We start from the raw sequence: 16,850 nt of genomic DNA on the forward strand, positions 1-16,850 counted from the left end.
TGGTATCACTATTCTTTGGCAGCAGTTTCAACAACTGAAACCATTTACCTCATCCCATTTAACATCAAATTAAACTGTGTATCTAGCCATTCCTTACTGCGTATCTAATATGCCAGGTACTTTCGAAATGCTGTTATTTTTAATGTGTCCACAATACCCAAAGGTAAAGGGAAAATTAAAGCACAAAAGTTACCCAAGCGTGCACAGTGAGTGAGTGAGTGACTGTATCAGGGTTTAAAGTCAGCGTCCGGTCAGGTTGACAATATTCCTTCCAACTGCCTCGTCCTGCGACCTAGTCCCCAGTGCCGATGCTCCCGGGCTTTCTTCCGCCTCCCGTGGGCGGAGCAAAAGGGCCAAGCCCCGCCTTGTTTCCGGTAAGGAAGGGAAAGGGAGGTGCCACCGGAAGCGAGGAAGGTGCACTGTAATCGCTGAGGTGCTGAGGCATTTGGGTCTGCGAAAATGCCGGACTACCTCGGCGCCGATCAGCGGAAAACCAAAGAGGATGAGAAGGACGACAAGCCCATCCGAGGTCAGGTGACGATGGCTGGAGCTCCGGGCCGGGCAGGGCCAGGTTTGACCCTGGAGGGGAGGCTGGATTGCTGCTCGGCGCTCTGTCCCCTTGTGCCTCCAGTGATTTCGTTTTGGGCGGCTGCCGCGTTAACCTGTCAATCTCTGGCTGCCCCATCCTACTCCAAGTTCTCTATTCATCTCTCGCTGATCAGAGTTCTTATTCATAACGCAGCATTCAGATGTTAAGGAAGTCAGCACCCTGCTTGGCCTTGCAGGCCTTGGAAAGTTCCCCCGCCAGGCGGTGCTTGGGCACCTGGATCCTCTTTTCTGCCCTGCTGCCCTTCAAGCGTGACCGCTCGAAGCTGTCACTCTGAAGCCAGGATCCTGAGACATAATTTTCTTTTAAGAGAAACATTCCTTTGACTAGATAGTATAATCACATGGTTCAAAACACAAAAGGCATAAAAAGATACATTGGAAAGTGTCTCATCCTTGGTCCCCGCCACCCACTTATCCACGCAGGTAACTAGTGTCGTCATCGCGTTATCTTTCTAGACATTTTCAATGCATATTTAAGCAAGTTTGCTTATACCTTTTACTTTTTACATAAGTGTAGTATGCTGTACATCTGTTTTCCAATCGCAATACATTTTCGGGGTAAGTTCGTATCATTTATAAAGGTCAGTGTCGTCTGTCTGCTTCTGCAGTGTCACACTTTATTGGTTGTACAGTAATGTAAGTAATTAATCATTATTGATAGACATTTAGATTTCTTCCAGGCTGATGGCAGTTATAGAGCAATTAATAACTTTTCATACAACTTTTACTACTGGCACAACCACAAGCTGTAGCATATATTTTAGAATGGAGTTGTAATTTTAATAGTACCAGATTGCTCTGCCTGAGTCTTCACCATTCGACACTTCTGTGCATAGTGCATGAGATATGCACATCATACGTGATTTCTTCCCGGTAGCCCCTTTTGTAGTCTCATCCTTAGGCTGTTTTCTCCTGTTCCTTGTAAGCTATTTTTAGATGTTCTTATGGTAGTTTTCTTCCTGTTTCTTACTCTTCCCTTCCTAAACAATTGGACTTCTCCTAGTACTCTTTCTTCTCCATTTCCATTCCCCCTAACCACCTCCAAAAATGATTTCCTCTCTACTTTAATCCTACAGTCACCTTCTTCCTGGGAAGGTATTTTAGGACACTGCAAACTTCAGAGGTACTCAGTCACCTAGTGAAAAACTTAGTCACAGAGATTTAACATTTCATCTCTGTATGTCTTATGTTATCATTCTGTAAGTGTATTAATTTTTTCCCTGAATATAGTTATGCTTAACATGTGTATAGACTTTTATGTGCTTCTTCATCCATATCTTATTTGATCTCTATAGAAACACTGTGAGGGTAAAATTAGTTTTATCTCTAATTTTGGGATGAGAAAACTGGTACCCAAAGAGATTAAATGGTTTTTCCAAAAATACTTGCTGGGACTAATGCCCACATCGTTTAGATTGGCAGACTGTTTTTTGAGCTCCCTATTCCTGTGTCACATACTTTGAGCCTCTTTCACAGCTATGTTACGTACTTTTCTATCTGCCTTCACCCAATTAGGTAAAAGTTCCTGGAGTCCAGGAACTATATGGTGGTTGCTTTTATATCATTACAGCTTTGTACAATTTTTCTCACTCATTAATGCAATTTGAATTGAACAGAAAGAGTTGTTAGCTCTAGTTTCTTTTGTTTGAATCTCATGTATTATCTCTTTTCTTTTAGCTCTAGATGAGGGGGATATTGCCTTGCTGAAAACTTATGTAAGTCCCTTCAATGTCTACAAAATATAGATGTTTTATGTTGAAATAAGAACCACTGTTGATATTATCCTTCCAAAATAATTAGAAGAGAATGTCTAGCAATTTATGGTAATCTTCACTGTAAAAAATTACCTACCCAGAGTTTCTGTCTAAATCAGAGAGTAAATATTCAGCATGTCTAAGCTTGTACATGATTTTTGTACTATTTGTAAGTACAGTGTGGTACTACATTGAAAAATACTTGAAATAATTTGCACAAATGTTTACTACATTTTGCGTATATCTAACTGACTGAGATCTGAAGGAAAGTTTTAATGCTTAGAAATAGGCCTGTAGTTTGGATAATTTCAGGCATGATTTTCATTTGCTACCTTGTATAATGGTGTGCTGTCTATTTTGGGAAAAATATTGGTTCAGGAATACTGCAAATTATATACTCCCTTTCTCTACTTCCACTTCACAAGTTTGGGGACAGTAATAGCTATTAAGATTGTAACTGCTAAAGGTTTTTGTCTGTAGTTTAATAAATTGTTGATATCCTGATGTTCTAATTAAACTGATCTTTATCTCCTAGGGTCAGAGCACTTATTCTAGGCAGATCAAGCAGGTTGAAGATGACATTCAACAACTTCTCAAGAAAATTAATGAGCTCACTGGTATATATTTATGTATTCCTGTTTCCTCTTTTTAAATGTAATGTGTTATTTATATCAAAGGAGTTTACGTATGTTACTCTTTCATGAATTTCAGATTTAAAAAAATTACTATCTTTCCTTTGTGTTAAGAAATTGGATCTCCTTTAATAATCTTTCACTATCTTTTACAATCAAGTTTAACACTTAGACAGTTGAGAAAGGTCCTTCTTTAAGCAGGTAATGCTTCTGATGGTCAAAGCCAAATTCAGTAAACTAATGAGTCAACATTTCTTACTGAATAAAAATATGATCTCACATGGTACTGCTTGAAGTAACCGGGTCATTGCTTAATAGTTGGAAACTTCTCTTCTTGGGAACTTGAGTGGTAAAGTTTTACAGTATTTGACCTGCACAGAAGACATCAAATATGGAATTAAAATGTTGGTTTGTGACTACTTCAGGATTGTGCTTTTCACCTGTGGTGATTTTGCCCAATCTTCCCTGATAACATTTGGCAGAATCTGGAGACATTCTTGATTCCCGTGACTTGATGGGGAGGTGGTGCGGGTGGCATCTACCAGGGATGCTGTTGATTGTCCTATGAGGCACAGGATGCTACCCCCACCCCCCCAACAAATGATTCAGTCCAAAATGTCAGTAATGTTGAGGTTGAGAAATCTTGCTTTTGGGTGATGTACTGCCTTTCAGTGAACTGTGTAATCTGCCTTGTATAGGTATTAAAGAGTCTGACACTGGCCTGGCCCCACCAGCACTCTGGGATTTGGCTGCAGATAAGCAAACGCTCCAGAGTGAGCAGCCTTTGCAGGTTGCAAGGTAAGCAGTGTTCGTGGAAATTTATTTTGCTGGTATTTTCAGGCAATATAGTTGATATTACTTAGAATTTGCTTACTTAGAATTAAGCAAAACTTTCTACAAGAGCACCTGATGTTAAAATTTTATGCCTTATACAGTTATTCAAGAAATAGGGAAGACATAATCATATAAAAGATTCAAATGATACAGAAGGATACAGAGCAAAATAAAATCTCCCTTCCCATCCTCTCTGTCCCGTTGCCCGCCCCCTCAGACATAATACTGAAAATAACTTGGTCCTCTTAATCCTCCTGAGTATTTCATGAATATAGCAGCATGCGAAGAAACACATGCTGTTTTTTTTTTTTAGACATAACTACATCATTTGGAAATCTTTCATTATCTTTGATAAAGATATACCTCTTTGTTTCTTATTTTCAAAAAATTACATAATATTCTGTAGATACCAGACTGTTTACAATTTCTGTTGTTATTCACGGTGCCACACTGAATATTCATATTAAGTATTTCTTGATGTATGTGCATACATTTCTGTAGTTTAGCTTACTAGAATTGGGTGTTTTTTCATGTCAAAGTCATTATAGTTTTAAAAATCTGTGGAAAAAAGTGATTTGACCAATTTACACTCTTACTAAGATGTTTTGAGGCAAATGCCTATTTGCCTGATCAGTTAAGGAATGTGATTATCAATTTTGATAATTTTGCCATTTGGGCAAAGAAAAATCTTGTTCTTATTTTCACTGTACAGATTACTAGTATGACAGGTGTTTCTTGTACTTTATAAACATTGCATTTCTTTGACCCTTCGGGCTTTGTTCTATGGGTTGTTTCTTGTTAATTTTTAGGAGCACTTCATGTATTGTACATACTAATCTTTTCTTAAATATGCTACAAATAGTTTTTCCTATTCTGTCATTTGACTTTTATTTTCTTGGTACCTTTTGTTGTACTACTGTTTTAAATTTTTAGGAGGTAAATAAAATAAATCAATATTTTAATTATATTTTTGGATTTTAATGTTGTTAGAAAAGGCCTGGCCCAATGTAAGATTTTTAACATACTCTCCTGTATTTTATTCTAATCATTGGAAAATTGGGTTTATCTCTTTAATACAGTTAAAGGTTATTTTTCTTTTCTCCCTCACTCGTTTCCCATCTTTCCTTCCTGTCATTTATTTTTAATTTCTGTTGTGGTTTTTAAAGAGTTAAATAGCTCTTCAACAACAGTTAAATAGTTCTGTGTATATTATCTTTTCCAATTCCTCTTCCTTAAAGACACTTACTTCCAAATTTTTTAGCTGGTTATTTTGGTTTCTACCTCCATGCTTCTAATGGATGGTGCTATGTCTTATACTATAGATTGCATCTTGATTGTTTAGTTTTAGGTATTATCTGTTGGCTCCCTCATGGGAGATGAGGATTTTGTTTTGTTACCTATGCCTTCATCCCCAAAAATAACCTTCTTATCCCTACATCCTTCTAATGCAATTACATTAAAACTTTGGACAGATCAGTATTCATTGTTGTTGTAATTATGGCAAGTAAATGGTGCTCATAAAGAGCCCAGTACTAAACTGTGATTACTTTTCTTTTCTTGTACCTCTGTTTTTCTTGTCATTATTGTCTTGCTTTTTCATTTGCCTGGTTTCTATGTATATTACTAACCCAATGCCCCAGTTTTTCCTGGTTGTCTAAATTGCTCTTCAGATGCATTAGGTCCATCAGCTTTTCTCTTCCAGTGCATCAGCTGCCTCCCATATTCCCTCAGGTTTGCCTTCCTGAAGAAGTATTTCCCAGCACTTTCCAACCTGCTCCGGGACGGACCTGTTGCCCTTTACACCTGTTGAATCACAATCACTCGGTGACTTCTCACCCCTGGGGGTTCCCTTTGCCTCTCCTGTTGCTTATGTTCCATCAGTTTCTCTTCTTGGTTTGTTTACACCCTCACTAGGTGGACTGGATTCTCTGGTAGCCTTCTGAAAGGGGGTCATTGGGAGGTAATACTTTGAAACCACATATATCTGAAAATGTCTTGGCCAGTGTAAAGTTCATAAGAATTTCGAAGGCATTGTTCCGTTGTCCTCTACCTCCTGGTGCTGTTAGTCTAAAGCTGTTCTGATTCCCACTCCTGTGTATGTGACCTGTTTTCCCCTGAAAGTTGTAAGCTCTCTTTGTCACTATTCTGAAATTTCATGAAGACATGTCATCTTGTTCTGGTCTGTTTTCATCTATGGTACTAGGCTCTTACGTCCTTCCATGTGGCAGGTTTTCTTGAGGTTCTGTTTGTTAATAATTTCTTCCTTTCCACTTTGGTGCTTCTCTGTACCAGGCTGCTGTTACCTGCATACTGGCTCTCTGGCTTGCTCCTCTACTACGCTGACCTTTCTGTTCTGCTTTGCATTTTGTGTCTTTTTTGCTCCCCTTTCTGTGAGATTTTCTTAACCTACCTTTGAGTCCTTTATTGATTTTTTTTCCCAATTATCAAATTTTTAATTTCCAAGAGCTCTTTTTCCTTCAGTGTAGGTATTTCATTGTGGTTTTATGAATATCTTGCTCTTGGATCATGGTTGTAGTATGTTCTCATCTCTGAGGAAGTCAGTGATAACTGGAAGGTTTCTGCTTCCTCTGGGGTGCTCTTTTTCTCTTTGCTTGTTTGGGGTCCATCTTTTAAGCTAGACATCTGGTAATCTTACTTTGGGCGTTGGCTTTAGAGGGAGACCAAAAAGCTGTTAGCAGCTCTAGGTCCAATAGTGAGGCATGTCGATCCAAAGCTTTACTGTAGCTTCTGTGGTGGGACGTCTAGTTGGGGAGCTTTCAGCGTCACTATCTTTAGAGCTTTTCCTTTAGAGGGTCATGTTCCCCTGAGGAGTGTTAGTCTCCTCTTGTCTCCAGTCCCCCCTATTCTGGAGTAACAGTGGAGACAGAGGGTCAGGGAGTTTCAGCAGCGGCTCCACTTGTGTTTACTCACCCTTCCCCTCTCACGTCCCCCCACTCCTCACACTTACCACCACTACTGCCACCCCAACCCTTGCCCGAGTGTTTCTTGATACCTTAGTTTTACTCTGACCACAATATTCCATCACCCCAGAAAGAAATCCCATCCCCGTTAGTAGCCCCTATTTCCCTCTCTCCCTAGCCTCTGGCAACCAGTGTGGATTGCCCATCCTGGACATTTCCTATAAGTGGAATCATATGCTGGGTTACCTTTGGCTTCTGGCTTCTTTCACTTAGCATAGTATATCAGGATGCATTTGTGTTGTAGCATGTGTCAGTTTAATTTCTCTTCATTGATACTCTAATGAGACATTGTTCTCATACTTCCCATTAATTTTTTAGACATGGTTTCCTGTAGGTTTAAAAAAAATATTTATGATACTGATTAAAGTTTTTGTTTAGTAAGATCAATGTCTAAACTTTCTCAGGGACAGTTTTTAGGGACTGCTTTTTTCCCTATGTATGGGCCATATTTTTGTTTCTTTTTGTGTCTCAAAAGTTTGTGATGAAAACTAAATAAATATGTCAGTTCTGGAAATCAGCTTTCCCCCTTCCCAGGGTTTGTATTATTGCTGTTTTTCCTTTGAAGTTTTTTGGTCAGCCTCTTGTTAACCCCAACTGGTAATCTTGCCTCAGTTGTATGTTAAAATAATTGCCACTGATTGTTTTCAACAAATGCCCTGTGGTTAGGGGTGTTGACGGAGTGAGCAGCTTTGATTCAGGTCAAATAAAGACAACTCCTGAGAGTGGTGCTCTTCAGTTAGCTGCCAGGAAGGCCAGGTGGTGACAGCTCTCTGCAGGCCGGGCTCTTTGGGACCTCAAACTTATTCTGCACAGACTGTCCTCCTGCTCCGCAGACACACACATGCAGCTGCTGGTTTTCAGTTACCGTGGTTGTGAGGCTGTTGGCTTTGAAGTCCACCACAGAGCTGGGAGAGGGGGGATGAGATTAGGATGAGTCAAAAGGCACAGGGCTCACTGTCCTTACCAAGGTTCAGCCATTTTTCTTGAATGAACACTCTTTGGATTGTTAGAAGCCTGTAGTTAATTTTCCAGAGTTCTGGAATGTCAATTTTGCTCTTTGCTTTTGAGGAAGAGATTTTCAAAGGTTCTTACTCCACCATTCTGGAAATTGAGGTCTCTATATATACTTTTTCAGCTGTGGATTAAAAAAAATCTGTATCTGTGCACACAGTATAAGCAGTGTCTATTAGATAAATACATTACTGATATGTACTTTATTCTACCCCTCACCCCCAACCCCACCATAGATCTTGGCTTGTAACAAAATGGTCCTTTCACGCAATTACATTCTGTACCTTACCTTCAGCTCTGCATATGTACACATTCCAGAGACTGTTTTGTATTTCTCTGTATTTGTTGGTACAGCTTATCAGCTTATGACATGAGTTCTGTTTTTCTTAAGTAGATAGTGTATAAAAGAGGAGAGGCTGTATGTAGACTACTTTCCACTGTGATGTACAGGGTATTGCAGATATGCCTTTCCCATGTCACACAGAGAAAGAATACACTGAAGTTAAAAATAACAAAAATAGAAATGGATTGGGAGTATAAATTCAGGAAAGAATGAAAACATATTTGTTACTTGATATAACACAAGATGTCTGTCTTCTATACCAAAAATAAAAAGGATAATAACAAGATACAGAGGAGTATCCCTAAAAAGGACTTTAATTATGAAAATCAAGAAATTAGAGAACTTCTTAATGATAAAATATTTGGGTTTTTCAGGGGAATGTATCTTTTGAAAATTTTGTGGCTTGACTAAAGTTGAGTGAATACTTGGGATTGAGCATAGTCTGTAGAAAAGGTTCATTAACAGTGGCCCAGGTTCTGCAGTTCTAGTTTATACCTGCTCATTAGCTCCATGCCCGAGAGAGAATCTAGTTACTTAAAATAATGCATTTATTAGTGGTTTCCGTTCCTTACTCTAATCAAACTTTTGCTGTGTTAGATGTACGAAGATAATCAATGCTGATTCGGAGGACCCGAAGTACATTATCAACGTGAAGCAGTTTGCCAAGTTTGTGGTGGACCTCAGTGATCAGGTAGCACCTACTGACATTGAAGAAGGCATGAGAGTGGGGTAAGATTCTGTTTTCACAAATACTCTCCTTTCATTAAAGATACCATGTCACATTCACACCTGTGGCTTTCTTTTGAATGCATGAGCTGGGTGCTGTGGAATACGAGGCAATAAGCTTGTAGCGTATACAATTGAACGTCCTTTCTTCTGCACCTGCCTCCTGACCTCCCACCCACCTCCTTCCTCCTGCCCCCACTATACTTCTTTATGAATGGCTTCAGTTATTCAAAGTAAGTGCAGAATTTTAGAGTTGAGTTTGCCAGCCCATTAGAGGTAACAAGGTGTAGGTGGGGGGAACACTTGCTCTACCTTAGTTAAGAGGATTAAGTGAGTTAATGTAGTTAATGTATATAGAATGCATAATTCACTCAATAAATTTTTCAGATGTGTAAATGAGGATCTTTTTCACTTCTTTAGTGTGGACAGAAATAAGTATCAAATTCACATTCCACTGCCTCCTAAGATTGACCCAACAGTTACTATGATGCAGGTAAGAAACTGTGGGAGGAAAAGGAATGGCATGACTTTGAACTGCATCCATCTCAAAATTTTAGAACTTCTAACTAATGAGATGTTAATATGAGGGTATGTATCAAAGAGTTGCCAACATTTTTTAAACAATTTTTAGATGATAAAGTCTTTATCTGTCTTTAGTTTACTAGTTTGTTTTTCACTTAGTGTTGTAACAAGTAATATAGCAAGTGGTTCCATTCCACTGAACAGTGTATTCCATTTTTATTAAAATTCTTACTTGGTTCAAGTCCAATTTTTCTTTTAGGGTATTGGGTCGACTCCACTGTATAGAACATTTGCACTCATATTCAAAAGCCTGTAGCTCTGTGCTATACATTTTCATCCCTCTCTTAGGTGGAGGAAAAACCTGATGTCACATACAGTGATGTGGGTGGCTGTAAGGAACAGATTGAGAAACTTCGAGAAGTAGTTGAAACTCCGCTACTTCATGTAAGTGTCTTGAGTCTGTTGGCACTTTAAATTTCTGTATATGAATATGTGACAGCCTTTGGTGCTCTGTGCAGTTCAAGAATTTTTATTCCTTAATGAAAGTTTTTGAGGGGATAGAGGGTAGAAGTGTGGAGAGTTAATAGGTTCCAGAAAGAGAGAAAACAAAAGGATTGAGTGGTCACACCTATTCAAAAAAAGAAAGATCTGCTATTTAGAGTGACAAAGGAGGTCAAGGTAGAACCTTTAGGAATATGTTAAGTATGTTATAGGTTATTATAAAGGAAGTCGTGATTTAATGGTATCAAGAGGAAATGGGCATTAAATTGAAGCAATTAAGCTTGGGAGGATAACAGAAAACTAGAATATTAAATACCAGATAATACTTTTGTTCTTTAAATGCTATAATTTTTAAATATTTGGACAGAAAAATATTTTGTTAAACCTGGATAGTAGAAATACTTTTAAAAGCCATTCAGTTTTATGTATTGATATGAGTCTAGTTTAGATTTTGTGTCTTAGAATAAGTAAAATTCTTACTTAGATCAAATATATAGATTGTGGAATTGTTGGTTTGAACATATTGATGTAGAAGTAGTATTTTTATTATACAGAAGTGGTAAGTGTAAAAATTTTGTCTCTGTCACAGCCAGAGAGGTTTGTTAACCTTGGCATTGAGCCTCCCAAGGGTGTTCTGCTCTTCGGTCCACCAGGTACAGGCAAGACGCTCTGTGCTCGGGCAGTTGCTAATCGGACGGACGCTTGTTTCATTCGAGTTATTGGATCTGAACTTGTACAGAAGTATGTCGGTGAGGTAAAGTAAATTGATTATAATCAAAAGAATATATAGCTGTGAAAGATTTATAAAGCATGGATAAAATTAAAATGGCAATTTCACATTGAAAGGTGAAGACCTGAAATTTCTTGACGGATTGTAATTAGTAATCAGAAACCCAGGTGCCACTGGCCTTCCCTTGTGGTCATTTGCAAATAAACGACTGCTTAAAATTTTTAATCAGTATGCTCCCTACTCAGAAGGATGACATTTTCTACAGATTTGGGTTATAAGAGAAATACTCCAGAAATGCCCAGTGAATGCATTAAAACATGTACTTTCACTTTGGGTACAGCATTTTTATATTCCTCTAAGAAAGAGACAACAGATCGTCTATATGTAGTGCATGGGTATATACACACATACGTATCCATATGTACATTTCCTTCATTACAGAGTAAGTCTAGGGCTGTGTATCTTATATCTGAAATATTACTGATCAGCATGCTTACAATAAGAATTAGAAAAGGAGCAGCATGTGTAAAGATAAACTTTTACTTCTTGCTGTATTTTAAAACCAGCTCTTAACATATGTTTCTTACTAGGGGGCTCGAATGGTCCGTGAGCTCTTTGAAATGGCCAGAACAAAAAAAGCCTGCCTTATCTTCTTTGATGAGATTGATGCTATTGGAGGTAGGAACGGTGGTACTATAGGGTAGGGGGGGCCTGAGGGTTGGCTTGCAGGAGAGTTCTAAAGTCATAGGTGTAGAGTTCTCCTGGTATGTTATTCTTATACAAAATTTAATGGCAATTCCCATGCACTCTGGTGCACTGGAGCCACAGATCTAATAAACAATAGGGCTACACCAAAAAAAAAAAAAAAAGAAACATTATATAGCACTACTTTTCAAATATCTTTATCTTTGTACTTTACTCATTTTTACTCATGTGATACCTATTTTCACACTTTAACAACTCCTAACTTGGTCTACAGCTTCACTTAATGTAATAAAGCACTGGGGTATAATTTAATTGGTGGTGTTTTTCATAAAGTATACATAAAATAATGTGGTTTTTGGCTTCATAGATTTGATGAAATATGTCACAAAGTTATTTTAACTACTCAGCCTGTTTGCTCATCTTATGAAAGGAACAGTTTCTGCCGTGTTTATTTCATGGGTTTTTGAGAGGTTTAAAGTAATAAATATGACAGACTTTGAGAACTCTAAACTTCTTTAGGCCTTGGCTATCGCTACCATGTGTAAGAGTAGTAATTCTTAATAGTTGGAGAAGTATCCTGTGTCCAGTTGTTAATGAACTTAGTGACATAAATGACTTCGTGGACCCTGTAACACTGAGGTCTGTGGTTAGGTTACTCAGTCTAGCTTGCAGACTGGATGGGTGTTGTTGGGTTTGAACTTTCTGTAGCTAATGTTTCAAGGGCCTTCATGTGACCACAGTATATCAATGCAGTGTTGTGACTCTGAAGTCATTTTACAGTGTCATTGGAATAACTTTATGATGCCAGGATGCTCTGAAGCTGTGATTTCCAAAGTAGACTGTGTACAGAAAGAAGATGCTAGAGTTTTTTTTATATTTAATTTTAATCTCATTTTTAAAATTTCCATTTTTTTGTTCTGTCATGTACATAATACAGTAATACAATAGTATGTACTTCTATAGTTTAAAAATGGAAATATGTATTTGGAGGGTTTCTTTTTAACTATTTTGGTTGAATGAAAAGAGAACCTGACATTAACCCAGAGTCCTCTAATATCCAAATCAATGTGGCAGGAAGCTATTATAGTTCTACTGTATTAGGGATTTATCCATATCTTTAAGGATACTTTTGAGAAATCTGGAAGAGTATGACACTTTCTTTTTTTTTTTTTTTCTTTAAATATATTTTATTTTATATTACATTTTTTATTAAGGTATTATTGATATACACTCTTATGAAGGTTTCACATGAAAAACAATGTGGTTACTACATTCACCCATATTATTGAGTTCCCCCCCCCCATACCCCATTGCAGTCACTGTCCATCAGTGTAATAAGATGCCACAGAGTAACTATTTGCCTTCCCTGTGCTACACTGTCTTCCCCATGACCCCCCCACATCACGTGTGCCAATCATAATACCCCTCAATCCCCTCTCCCTCCCTCCCCACTCACCTTCCCCCACCCCTCCCCTTTGGTAACCACTAGTTCCTTCTTGAAGTCTGTGAGTCTGCTGCTATTTTGTTCCTTCAGTTTTGCTTCGTTGTTATACTCCACAAATGCGGAAAATCATTTGGTACCTGTCCTTCTCCACCTGGTGGAGAGGATATTTCACTGAGCATAATATCCTCCAGCTCCATTCATGTTGTTGTAAATGGTAGGATTTGTTTCTTTCTTATGGCTGAATAGTATTCCATTATGTATATGTACCACATCTTCTTTATCCATTCATCTACTGATGTACACTTGGGTTGCTTCAGTATCTTGGCTATTGTAAATAGTGCTGGAATAAACATAGGGGTGCATATGTCTTTTTGAATCTGAGAAGTTGTTTTCTTTGGGTAAATTCCTAGGAATGGAATTCTTGGGTCAAATGGTATTTCTATTTTTAGGTTTTTGAGGAACCTCCATATTGCTTTCCACAATGGTTGAACTAGCTTACATTTCCCACCAGCAGTGTGGGAGAGTACCCTTTTCTCCATATCTTCGCCAGCATTTGTTGTTCTTAGTCTCAAAGAACCCAAATTCTATGCATCTGTGCTGGGAACAGAGCCATGTTCTTTGTGGTGAATGAGGCCTCGAGGTTTTCTGGTCTCTCTCTGAGGGCCAGACCAGAGGACTTGGGGGATGGGTGGCATGACAGTTAAGAAGGTGTTACAATCCAAGATCCACAGATTCCTGGATATCTTTTGTCACATGCTCCTCCTCCTTTTTTCACTTCCTGCTGAATTGCTTCATCAAGAGGGGAGGAAGAAAATGTTCTTTTAAAAGAAGAATGTTACCACAACAAAAGCTCATCAGCACAAACTGTTCTAAAATAACACAAAAGCTGTTACCCTGCTTTTTTCTGTGCCCGCCCGGTGGTAAGCTGCTCTTTTTCAGCATAGCTTCTGCCTTCCTTGGCTTCAAGCACTGTCTGTGCACTCTCGGGCCTCGGGCCTCTTTGCTAGTCTGGCTTTTCCTGATCAGTCTCAACCTACTTTCTTTTTTATTTAAGGGTAGTTGACACACAGTACTACATTAGTTTCACGTGTACAACACAGTGATTTAACATTTATATACATGATAATTATAGGTACCAGCTATCACCATACCAAGTTGTTACAATATTTTGACTATATTCCTTATGCTATACATTACATCCCAGTTACTTATTTATTTTACAATTGGAAGTGTGTACTTTTTTTTTGTGTGTGTGTGAGGGCATCTCTGATATTTATTGATCAAATGGTTGTTAACCACAATAAAATTCTGTATAGGGGGGGGTCAATGCTCAATGCACAATCATTAATCCACCCCAAGCCTAATTTTCATCAGTCTCCAATCTTCTGAAGCATAACGAACAAGTTCTTACATGGAGAACAAATTCTTACATAGTGAATAAGTTACATGGTGAACATTACAAGGGCAGTCATCACAGAGGCTTTTGGTTTTGATCATGCATTATGAACTATAAACAGTCAGTTCAAATATGAATATTCATTTGATTTTTATACTTGATTTATATGTGGATACCACATTTCTCTCTTTATTATTATTATTTTTAATAAAATGCTGAAGTGGTAGGTAGATACAAGATAAAGGTAGAAAACATAGTTTAGTGTTGTAAGAGAGCAAATGTAGATGATCAGGTGTGTGCCTGTAGACTATGTGTTAATCCAAGCTAGACAAGGGCAATAAAACATCCACGTATGCAGAAGATTTCTCTCAGAACAGGGGAGGGGGAGATTCTAAGCCTCACCTCTGTTGATCCCCATTTTCTCACCTGATGGCCCCCCTGCGACTGTGCCTGTCTTGGGTTGTTCCTCCCTTGAGGAATCTTACCCGTCTCTGGCTAACCAGTCATCTTCTGGGGCCATACAGGGAAATGTTAAGTTGGTAAGTGAGAGAGAAGCCTTATTGTTTGAAAAGGTTAGCTTTTTACTTCTTTGCATATTTTATGCCCTGTGGCTTCTATGCCCAGCATTTGTCTTGAGGTGTCTTTACCACTTGGAAGAATTATGATACTCGGTAAATTCGATATGAGGCACGAATTTTACTTAAGGGTTATAATTAGGAAGGAAGAAGAAAAGCTATAGAAGTAGCAGGTGGAAGAAAACCTGGGAAGATTGATTATTTCTTTGACATACCTTCTTGTAGAGTAACTTCAGCATGTATAGGTTTTAAACTACTAATTAAATTGCACACACATTAACATAATAGGAGTACAGTTATGTAACCAAAGCATACCTGTAATTACCAGCCATCTCCAGTGAAACCAAGAAAACCAGTTAGGCACCTTAGGCATTTGTGAAAACTTATCTATAATATGGTGAATATTGTCCAACTGAACTTGAACAGTCTGAGAGAAATCAGACAAATTAAAACAACCCATTCCTGGGGACTGTTCACATCCCATATGTTCTTTTAACAGTAAATAGTCTGTAGTTGTAAGATTTTGGAGCGCTACAATTTGCACTTCTCCTAATTCTTGGTTGAGTTCCAACAGTTTAGATCCAGTCAAATTTGTTGTTTTGCTGTATGCACAGGCCAGCTTAGATATCTCCTTCTTCATTCCCATGGCAAGTCCAGGAACTGGTGGGATGAGTGCATCTACACCTGTAGCAGTGCATGGATCTTTGTTGGGGTTTTTTGATGGTCATCTTCTGGCATGAGTCTTCCCGAGAGTGCTGATGTTGGAAGTTCTTTTTCATATTGTATCTTAGTTCATTTTCGGGGTAGCCAAATTAGGCTTTGATCCTCTGCATAAACACAAACAGACCCTATGCCTACACTTTTATATGCCCTTTATATCATTGTGTAGAACTCATTGGAGGGAGTATGACACTTTCTTGTCCATTCAACCACCATTAAAGTGCTAAGGTTCGCATGTGCTCTATTGCCCAGTCTGGGTGTATATTGTGTTAAACAATGGAGGTGTTCTTGAGTGATTTAAAAAATGAAATTCCTCGAAGAGGATTTAAAAAGGAGCCAAAATTAAATCTATGATGATCCTTTTGAAAGATTCCCTTTCTGATTAGTTTTGTGTAAAGCCGGCTGTTCTTAAAGGATTTGCTTAAAAGTGAGAGCCCACTTGCGCTGTAGAGTGTGATTGGACTGAGATTCACGGTGCTTTCCAGTTACGCCTAGTGCTACTCTAAGTGGACCTGAAGAGGCTGTCTTTCCTTTTGTCTTTTCAGGAGCTCGTTTTGATGATGGTGCTGGAGGTGACAATGAAGTGCAGAGAACCATGTTGGAACTGATCAATCAGCTGGATGGTTTTGATCCTCGAGGCAACATTAAAGTGCTAATGGCCACTAACCGGCCTGACACTTTGGATCCAGCGCTGATGAGGCCAGGGAGACTGGATAGGAAGATTGAGTTTAGCTTACCTGATCTAGAGGTAAGAAAATCATTTCATCTTAGGAAAAGAGATTCTTGGAGTTTTTCTTGGATGTTTTTCCATTTTAATATTTGTCAATGCCCCTGTTTTCAGGGTCGGACTCACATTTTTAAGATTCATGCTCGTTCAATGAGTGTTGAAAGAGACATCAGATTTGAATTGTTAGCACGACTGTGTCCAAATAGCACTGGTAGGTTGAAAGTCTTGCTTACTATATTTGCTGATCTGTCTATGCAGGCTGCTTTAATTCAGTCTATTGTTTTCTTTTCACTTTAAAGGTGCTGAGATTAGAAGTGTCTGCACAGAAGCTGGTATGTTTGCTATCAGAGCTCGGCGAAAAATTGCTACTGAGAAGGATTTCTTGGAAGCTGTAAATAAGGTCATTAAGTCCTATGCTAAATTCAGTGCTACTCCCCGCTATATGACCTACAACTGAGCCCTGATGGCTGTCATGAAATCACTTCTTTTAATCGGAATCCTAACCTTTTCGAGACTTGTTAATAACCATTTCATACAAATAAATGGTTTCAAAATTGCATGTTTTACAGATGTCTTTTCTCTGTAGTACAATAAAAAGTGATGTCTAATGTCATTAGGCAGAAGGGCTTATTATAATGTA

The 16,850-nt window shown here is 38.4% G+C and overlaps 1 protein-coding gene across 1 annotated transcript; it reads left to right on the forward strand.

Moving 5' to 3' along the window:
- Positions 1–364: 364 nt before the first annotated feature.
- On the forward strand, positions 365–16,767 carry PSMC2 (proteasome 26S subunit, ATPase 2). The gene is made up of 12 exons (XM_017676821.3): positions 365–529; positions 2,287–2,324; positions 2,899–2,980; positions 3,694–3,793; positions 8,762–8,893; positions 9,311–9,383; positions 9,761–9,856; positions 10,503–10,667; positions 11,234–11,321; positions 16,029–16,231; positions 16,325–16,421; positions 16,510–16,767. The coding sequence occupies exons 1-12, from the start codon at positions 460–462 to the stop codon at positions 16,665–16,667; spliced, it is 1,302 nt and encodes a 433-aa protein (XP_017532310.1). The 5' UTR covers positions 365–459; the 3' UTR covers positions 16,668–16,767.
- Positions 16,768–16,850: the final 83 nt, after the last annotated feature.

Source organism: Manis javanica, chromosome 6, assembly GCF_040802235.1.
Source record: "Manis javanica isolate MJ-LG chromosome 6, MJ_LKY, whole genome shotgun sequence".
Classification (NCBI taxonomy): domain Eukaryota; kingdom Metazoa; phylum Chordata; class Mammalia; order Pholidota; family Manidae; genus Manis; species Manis javanica.

Excerpts from the sequence above, each read along its gene's own strand:
- PSMC2 (XM_017676821.3), top strand. The coding sequence starts at position 460 with ATGCCGGACTACCTCGGCGCCGATCAGCGGAAAACCAAAGAGGATGAG. Across the intron at positions 2,325-2,898 it reads TTGCCTTGCTGAAAACTTAT|GGTCAGAGCACTTATTCTAG; the intron begins GTAAGTCCCTTC and ends TTTATCTCCTAG. Across the intron at positions 3,794-8,761 it reads CAGCCTTTGCAGGTTGCAAG|ATGTACGAAGATAATCAATG; the intron begins GTAAGCAGTGTT and ends TTGCTGTGTTAG.